This window comes from Myotis brandtii, unplaced genomic scaffold, assembly GCF_000412655.1.
Source record: "Myotis brandtii unplaced genomic scaffold, ASM41265v1 scaffold803, whole genome shotgun sequence".
NCBI lineage: Eukaryota > Metazoa > Chordata > Mammalia > Chiroptera > Vespertilionidae > Myotis > Myotis brandtii.
The window spans coordinates 573,990-583,391 of NW_005371234.1; the positions used below are offsets into that span (position 1 = coordinate 573,990).

At 57.3% G+C, this 9,402-nt stretch overlaps 1 protein-coding gene across 6 annotated transcripts in view; it reads right to left on the reverse strand.

Moving 5' to 3' along the window:
• Positions 1-9,402, reverse strand: part of POU2F2 (POU class 2 homeobox 2) — a 59,854-nt gene that overhangs the window by 24,843 nt on the left and 25,609 nt on the right. For 5 of the 6 annotated variants that reach the window (XM_014531455.1, XM_014531452.1, XM_014531454.1 and 2 more), the window contains exons 1-3: positions 8,813-8,895; positions 181-246; positions 60-94 (exon numbers count right to left, since the gene is read on the reverse strand). In XM_014531455.1, the coding sequence (XP_014386941.1) occupies positions 60-94; positions 181-246; positions 8,813-8,825 (114 nt within the window). In that variant the 5' untranslated portion in view covers positions 8,826-8,895. Of the gene's footprint in view, positions 1-59; positions 95-180; positions 247-8,812; positions 8,896-9,402 lie in introns of those variants that run through there. The other variant, XM_014531450.1, reaches the window with a different exon arrangement.

Here is a 9,402-nt window from a genome sequence, read left to right on the forward strand (position 1 = left end):
GCACAGCCCCCTCTGCTCCCTTCTCCCCTCCCCACCCCCGGCTATCCACGCCCCCTGACCTGGTGGTTAGTGTCGGGTCCATTTCTTTCAGTGTCTGCAATGAGAGGGGGAGGGGGAGGTGTCACTCACTGCCCAGAAGCTCCCACCACCCGCGCTGCCCACCCTCTGCTTCCCACACACCTGTGTGCTCTGACGGGGAGTCCAGACCTTGCTTCTCGGCCTCCAGGGGCTTAGACATTCTTATTTCTGGGGACAGAAGAGGATGGAAGTGGGTGAGGAAGGGCAAGCTCCCGGCCCTTCCTCCAGCACCACCGCAGCCTCTCCCCAACCCCCTCACCCCCTGCCACCTGGCAAGTGTCTCTGGGAGACATGCCCTTCGTTCGGGGCCTCTGCCCTTCGCTGGGAGGACAAGCGAGGGGCCTTCAGGCCTTGAGGCTCCTGCCTGATCCTTTCCACCCTCGGAAGGTGCACAGGGAGGGTGGCCCGGGAAGGCTGCAGGGACAGGGCAGGATGTAGACTGTGGTCAGGGGTCCAGAGAAGCCTGGCTGCCCGGCTGCCCGGCTGCCCGGGAGGAGGTAGGAAGAGTTCCAAAGGAGAGGCTCAGCCACGGCCTCTGCTCAGGCGCCGCCCAGGCACCAGGGCCGTCCTGCCTTACCAGGTTTCAGCTGAGGCGTGTTTTCCACTCTGAGCGGGGCCTGGAGGATGTGACAGGACAGCAGCATCCCCAAAGGAGCACGTCTTAAGATGCCCGGTGTGATTCAGCCGCGGGCTCCCCCAGCCCACCACTTTCCCTCCGCACCTCACTGCTCCCACCCCCCATTCCATTCAGCACCGGCCTCCCCCGGCCCACCACTTTCCCTCCGAACTTGAACTTACCACCCTCCCCCCCCCTTCCCTCTTGTATTCGTGCACAGGCGCACCAGAGGGGCAGCCCCACTCTGATCTCAGTAACTCCAGCTCCAGCTCCTTCCGGCTCTGCCCCCGACCTTGTCCTCAAACCTAATCCTAGACCTCACCTGGGCTTTCAGTCTTGAATTCCAACTGCACCCCCAAATCCCAGCAAGATACTTGGCCCCTAAAATGCAATCCTTTTCTATAGTTCTGTAGACCCCAGAAATGAAGGGAAGTATCCAGGGGAGGTGGCACCAGGGGACACAATGCAGAGCCCTGTCCTAGCGCTCTGATGCTGCCATGGAAGCCGAGTGCTTACCAGTGCCAAGCACGGGCTGAGTGCGCCTCCAGACTCACGCTAGTAGTTGGTGCTAATACCACCCCGCTCTCACAGGGAAGGGAAGGGGGCTCTCAGGGGGTGTCACCTCCCCAAAAGCAGTGAGACAGTAGAGATTGGGCCCCAGCCTCCATGGCTCCAGGGTTCCTGCTTTTAAAAAATATCTTTTTATTGATTTCAGAGAGGAAGGAAGAGGTGACAGAAACATCAATGATGAGAGAGAATCATTGATAGGCTGCCTCCTGCAGCCCCACACTGGGGATCGAGCCTTTGACCAGGGGGCTGTGCCCCGACCAGAAATTGAACCATGACTTGCTTCATGGGTCGATGCTCAACCACTGAGTCACGCCGGCTGGGCAGGGTTCCTGCTTTTAATCAGGGCTGCTGCAGGCTAATGAACCCCAGCCCTGACTTCCACCCACCTCACCTCCAACAGTCACCCCACCCAATCTCACCCTGACACTGACTCCAGACCAATCCTTCCTGGTTCTAGACGCCCCCCCTAATCCCCCCCAAATCTGGGCTTCTGCCTAACCCGTTCTCAATCCCCTTACCCACCCTGGACCCCAACTCCCATCCAAAGAGTCCAAGATCTTCATTTAGACTCAATTCCCAAATTGGCCTCAGACCGTACTCATGACCCTGACTCAGACCCAAATGTGTCTCCCAGTCACTCCAAAACCCACCTATACCGTGATCCCTCCCCATCAAAGGAGCTGTCCAACTCTAGTGTGCTCGGCACCGATATTTCAAGAAGGCCGGCTGAAGAGAGAGCAGGGGCATCCTCAGCAACTGAGAAGAAGTCCAGGAATTCTGCAACTGAAGATTACTCGACACAAAACGACACTCGGGTTTAATATTCCTGATTAAAAAGCCAGGTCACACACTGCCGGTGGGAGTGTAAACCAATACAAGCACAAGTCAGGGCAGCTAAGAGGTGGCCCCTCCTACAATTTCACACGTCCACTCCCGGCCTCCCGGCCACCAATGCCACAGGTGCATGTGTTCCCAGCAGCCCTTCAGGAAAGGCCCTGAACTGGAAATAACTCCAGGGCAGTGGTTCTCAACCTTGGCTGCATATTAGAATCACCTGGGAATCTTTTCAAAATCCTGATTTCTGGGCCTCATCTGCATCAGGATTTTGAAAAGATTCCCAGGTGATTCTAATATGCAGCCAAGGTTGAGAACCACTGCCCCAGGGCCTGTCAACAGGGGAATGGGTCAACAAATTGCGGTATGTCCACACAGGAAATACACCACAGCAGGGAAAGCACACACTCCTGCATCTCAGACCACCGGATCTCACAGACCTGATGCCGAGGGGAGGACGCCGGACACAAAAGCGGACAGTAGGACTCCAATTACCCGAAGCTCAGAAAGGGGCGAGATGATATCAGATGATCAAGGTCAGACGGGTGGGTACCTTTGGGGGGTGCGGCCGGGAAAGGGCATGAGGAAGGCTGAAGGGGCTGGAAAGGGTCTGCGTCGTGACCTGTGGGAGCTGACGTGAGTTTGTGCACACGTGAAAGTTCTTCAGGCTGAACCCTTAAAACCTGGGCACTTTCCTATGAGTATGTTATGTTTTCACAAAAAAAGAAAACATTTCAAAACCCCCCAAAAAAAAGAATAAGCCAGCACATAGTCCTATTAAAGGTGTAGGCTGGTGAGGGTGGGGTGGGCAGCGGGTGCCCAGGACGGTATGGGAGCTCGAGCCCTGGGCACTGGGGACAGGGCACCGAGTGGCCAACATCCTGAGACATAGGAGGGCACAAAGGGAGCTGTGGTGAGGCCCTGCTTCTCAGCCCTTGGCCCTGCTCCGAGCAACAGCTAACCCTCAGGCAGCCCTAAATTCCACCCCTCCTAGCATCCCTGACACCTCTGCCCAGCCCTGTCCCCTCCCTCCAGCCGGTGTCCACAGTGCCCCAGGGAGATCCTTCCCACATCCAGCACTTCCTGCCGCTGAACCCTCCCCTGGCTCCCCATCTCCCCCAAGAGCCCAGGCACCTTGGCCTGGCATTGGGGTGTGGCCCCTGCCACCCTCCACTGCCATCTCTAACCACTCATGCATCATGCTCTTCCACCACACTAGGCACTCCTTCTGCTTGGGCTTCTGCTTCACGGGGAGTCCAGACCTTGCAGGTTCTCTGCTCCCCGCCTGGCTGGTGGATGCCTCTCCTGCCACAGCCCAGGGCAGCCTCTGACCTCACCTCCACCCCAGAGAGTCTGTGCTCATCCTTGGCCTCTGCTACGGGCTACGTTGTGTCCCCCAACATTCATATGTTGAAACCCTAACCCCCAGAACCACAGAATGTGACTGTATGTGGAGACAGGGTCTTTAAAGAGGTAATTAAGCTGATGGGAGGTCATTGGGTCAGGTGGGCCCTGACCCAATATGACTGACTGGCGTCCTTAGGAGAAGAGGAGACTGGAACACAGACACACACAAAGTGAAGACACAGGGAAAAGAAGACCATCCCCGCCAAGGAGAGAGGCCCCAGAAGAAACCAGCCTTGCTGACATCTTGACCTTGGACTTCTAGCTTCCAGAATGTTTAAAAAAATATGTTTTTATTGATTTCAGAGAGAGGAAGGGAGAGGGAGAGAGGGATAGGAACATCAATGATGAGGATCGCTGATAGGCTGCCTCCTGTACACCCCACACTGGGGATCGAGCCCACAACCCCTGACGGAGAATCAAACCGTGACCTCCTGGCTCATGGGTCAATGCTCAACCACTGAGCCACACCGGCCTAGTAGCATCTAGAATTTTGAGAAAATTAATTTCTGTTGTTTAAGCCACCCAGTTGTGCTATGTGTTACAGCAGCCCCAGCAAACTAATACCGCCTCCCAGGCTGTGCCTTCCCATTGTCCGAGCCCCGAGCTCACAGGGCTGTGGCCACCTGTGTCCCAGTCCTTTCCCACCAGACCAGGATGCAGAGTTAGGTCTGACTCATCACTGGCATCACCAACCGAGAAAAACAGATTATAAATGCTTGCTGATGTCCCTCCCTGCAGCTCTGTCTCTTACTTGTCCCTGCCTCTGTCCTCCTGTCTCTGCCATTTAACGAAATTTCCTGAGACCTTGTCATGAGCTGGTCCCTCTGCCTGGAACACTGTCTACCTGGCGACCTCCTACTCATCCCTCAGGACCCAGCACAAGTTCCATCCTCTATGAAGTCACCACTTCCGATGCCCCCAGATAGCTCTCCCCTGCTCCCTCCGTCCTGACCCAGCATCTCTTTATCACTGTCCTAGAGGCTGTAGCCACTTGGGACGCAGTATGTCTCCCCCATCAGACTAGGACCCCCTCAAGGACAGTTCTGTCTTTTTTTTTCCCCCGGGCAGATCACAACACCCAGGCATCCCACAAAGTAGGCTTGTCACCTTAGGGGTAACCTTTACCCGCTCAAAAATTCATCTCACATTAGCAGTAAGGATTCAGGCATCACCCCCAAATGATTAATTTTTGGGAGGGGGCAGGTCTGTCTTATCTTGGGGTGCCTGATACCGCCCAGCATAGGATACGTGGGTCCAATAAACAAGAGTGGCCCCAAGCCCTGATCTCCCTCCTCCAGGCCTTTGCCTCTGCTCTTCTCCCACCTGGGGCTACCCTTTCCTTCTCTAGTAGCAAACTCCTGCTCCCCTTTAAGGCCCCAGCTCACATGTCACCTCCTCTGTGAGGTCCTCCCTGAATCCCCAGGTGTTTAGTGTCCCTCTCATCTGGGATGCCCCTGCCCCTAACGTACCCTGACCACCTGGGCAGTGACTCTTAGCCCCAGACTGTGGCCCCAGGCTGCAGCCATCGCTGCTCAGGCTGGGACCGTGTCTTTGGAATGAAGACATACATGAAAGATTCTCGGAGGGACCAGGACCCAATCCTGTCCGAACAAGCCCCTTGTGTCCCTGCTGCCACCTGGCACCTGGACCAAGCAGCTCTAACCTACACCTTTAGGGCACCCCCTCTGCAGGGATAGTGGCTGAAGGGGCAAAAGCGGTTTGAGGGGACATTTCCACCCCTCTGATTCCTTCGTTCTCCCTAACACCCCCCCTCCGGCCCCGCCACACACACACACCACGGCACGTAGGCTGGGCCAATGGCAAAATGGCCAGTGCTGCCCGTCACCCAGGCCTCGCTGGCTCGTTTCCTCCAAGGACGAATAGGGGCTCTATTTCAACCAGGAACCCAAAGCCAAACCAGGACCTAATGGAGACCGGAGGGCACCGACAAGCCCATCAAGAGGCCACTGAGCTGCCCAGCCCGCAGGCATTCGGCACCTGGGCCCAGGCAGGGCTGCCCCCGCCCCTCTCTCTTGGCTACAGAAATACTAATGCTATTCCCACACCAGACAAGATTTCACTGGGACAGGGTGCAACCTGAGTATCAGGTTTTTTTAAATATATTTTTATTGATTTCAGAGAGGAAGGGAGAGGGAGAGAGAGATAGAAACATCAATGATGAGAGGGAATCATTGGTCGGCTGCCTCCTGCATGTCCCACACTGGGGATGGAGCCCACACCCCCAGGGATGTGCCCTGACCAGGAATCGAACCATAACCTCCTGGTTCATAGGTCGATGCTGAGTCACACCGGCTGGGCAGTATCAGATTTTTAAAAGGCCCCTTCCCTGTGATTCTCATGTGCTCCCACCCCTGGAAACTTCTGACGCCCCACTCAAAGCCGCATTTGCACAGAAAGTTTGGCTGGTTGCTTATGGCCATCCTGCCCTTCTCCCCTCCCAGGCAGTGTGTAACTTTTTAGCCAAAAGGGAAACGCGGTACAGACCCTATGGGCCCCTTGATTCCCACCATCCTGAGTCAGACCCTCCCAGGGTGCCCACACCCCCTGGCCTCGCCCCGGGCGATGGCCCCAGGCCTAGAACTCTGGCTGCCCTCCACTCCTCACCCTCCCTCGCCCCTCCCACCCGACTTTCACTTCTCCTCTGCATTTCCCCCAGCCAGTTTTAGCAGACTTGGGTCAGCTTCTCGTTAGCACTTACCGAAAATGGGGCTAAATATAGAGGGCCCTAGGGCTGCCCCTCACCCCTCCTGGCCCCACTTGGCCTGTCCCCTGGGTCCCCTGCCTCCACAGCCTGCTTCAATCAAGGCTTGGCCTGGGAGCCCCTTTGGGCTGGGTCGGTGCTGCCGGGAACCTCTGCAGGCCCAGCTGGCCTCGTCCCAGCCTCTCAGGAACCACACCTCACACCCCCACAGCCCACAGCTGTCCCTGGGCAGCCTCAAGGGAGTGGATGCTTCTGAGCTGTCAGGAGGGAGGGATGGAGATACCGGCAGACACAACAAGAGATGTGGCCCCACAGCTGTGCTGACAACAGGCAAGAGCTGCCACAGCACACACACCAGGCAGGGTCCCAGCCACACACAGAGACCTGCAACACACACAGGGTGTGCACAGACCCCAGACAGGCATGTGTGCAGATTAAGACAAAGGCCCAGACACAATGACACGGGCAGATATGCAAAACACACCAGACATGAGTGTGCACACCTGCACTTGCTTATACGCACTCACACACCGAGACCCATTTGCACAGAAGGTTTGGTTGGTTGTTTATGGCCATTCCACACTCACACATTCAGAGTCACTCACCGACAGACAGACACACACTCACATCCAGGTCACTCAGACACACAGACAGACATGCACACACATCCAATCACTCAAACAGGCACACAGACAGACATGTACACGCTCACCATTCAGAGTCACTCAGACGGACACACACACACAGTGTTCATACAGCTCACAGCCCAGAGTCACTCACAGACAGATAAACAGATAGATACAGATGTGCACACACTCACACATCCACAGTCACTCACAGACAGATGTGCATCCACAGATACACCCAGGTCACTAAGCTAGACACGCACACACAGACGTGCACACACTCACACACCCAGAGCCACCTCAGCCTGGGAGATGGCCGGGGTAGACTCCTGAACCCAGTCCACAGATATGCAGCCCAAGACCAGGCAGCATGAGTGATCTGCCCCAGGTCACACAATGTATTAATTCCTGTCGAGGCGGGGGGACCCAGGGCAGGCCTCCCGGGCAGGCCAATTCAGTGAGAAATCCAAGTAAAGGGTCTAACCCAGTGCATGGCATGTATAGGACCCCCATTCAACCCCATTCAGGGATTAGTCAGTAGGGAGCAAACGGTATGTGTGTGCAGATGCCCTGGACGTCTGTGTCCACAATGTACGCGAACATACATACATGACTGCACATATGATCACTTCAATAAATAATCACGTGATCCTGAAAGGTGTCTTCCTTCCATCTTAATCCCCTCCCCACCTTTTTGCCGTGCTCACAGCCACTCATCCTTCACATGTCAGCCCAGACATCCCCTCCTCCAGGGAGCCTTCCCTGACACCCCACAGACCGAATTGGACAAGTCTTCTGGGCTCCCACAGTCCCCTGTGCCTCGGCCTCCCAGCCCTGACCCCCCTCCCCCCCGTGCCTGCTCCACTTCCCGGTGACAGATCTGTCTCTCCCACCGGACGGGGGACTCCAGCGGCACAGAACTGAAGCTGCCTCTCAGTTGTATTTCCAACACCCCGCACAGAACTGCCGAACAAATACATGCTGATGAAGGAGCACACACCCCGGTGCACACAGGATGGCAAGCACCAAAGAAGGCTCATCCCCACAGGCACCCAGGAATGTGACACACACCCACAGTCGTGCCTACAAGGTCACAAATAAAGCAATCACCAGTGTTCCAGGCACCGTGTTAGGCACTGACGTATATTGCCTCCTCTAAGTCTCCCATCAGCACTCTCATTACGCAGAGATAACTATCATTATGCAGAGAAAGACACATTACACCGAATGAGGCAGCAAACCAAACCGCCTTGTCAGTACCTGGCGCTCAGTGTGCACGCAGTCAACTGACATGGGGGGGGGGGGGGCAGTTACTAAGCACACGAACAGATAACATTTCGGGGTGGTAAGTGCCACGAAGAAAAGACGAAGCGGGGCAAGGGGGCTGAGACGGGCGGGATCAGTTGCCAGCTCAGATGGGAAGGTCAGGGAAGGCCTCCCTGAGGAGGTGACAGCTGAGGCCAGTGAAGAAGTGAGCCCAGAGGTCACCGCCAAGGCGACCCCTCCCGTGGGGACCCCTCCCGTGGCGACCCCTCCCGTGGCACACACCACAGCCCGCACTCTCCCTCACAGGCGGACACGACAATCACACCCTGGAGACTCACCACTACCTCTCACAGACCGCACACTCTCAAGCCCAGCAACTCGCTCAGCCTTCCCACCCATTTGCAGCCCTGGCTCCTGTCACCCACCCACTGGTCCACAGAAGAGCCCACTCCCAACCCGGCTTGTGTCCCTCCCCGGAGCCTTGGGAACAGGGCGGCAGAGATGGGGAGAAGAGGTCGGGAGCCCCCAGGTGTCTGCTGTGGAAGGGGAGACGAAAAAGGAGCTGGAGGGGGACCAGGGTGGGAAGGGGAAGCTGCTGAGGACCAGAGCGAAAGCACAGAGCGAAGGAGGAAGGGCAGGGCCGGCCCAACCCCGCGGAGCTGCCCTAACTCCGCGCAGCGGCGCGGGCCTTACCTGGAGCCCCCATGCTGGAGTGAGCCGTGCTGCCCGCCCCGCAGGGCTGGGGGAACAACTGTGTCACCTCCCGCCCTCTCTGGGGGCCAAGTCCTCTCTGCCGGAAGTCACCCCGGGAGGAAACCGCAGGGTCCGCCCCCTTCGGAAGGGAAAATACCCTGCTGGAAGGCCCACCCCTGCAGGCAGCGACCCCAAGTCAAGTCTGTAGGGGAAGTGGGGGTGTGGGGGGGCACGGGGCAGGCTGGAAGAGCTGGCTCCCACAGCGGTGCCCCCGGGGGTGCCTGCCCCAGCGCCCAGCCCCGTGCTGCCTCCAGGGCAGATCTGGAATAGGGCGGGCGTGTGGGCCTGGGAGAGAAGGTGGGCCCGTGACAACAACACCGAAAAAAGGGCTAGAAGCTTTATGGGGGGGGTGGGGGTGCAGGGGGAGAAGGCTTTCCCAAAGCCAGGCCCTGCAGCTCGCGCTTGACAAGGGTCATCTCTTGCGCGATCACTATTCGCCCCTTTCACAGAAGGAAAGACTGAGGACCAGGGAGCTGGGGTGGCTTCACAGGAGCGCAGAGCCGAAAAGCGCGGCAGGAGGAGGCGTTCGC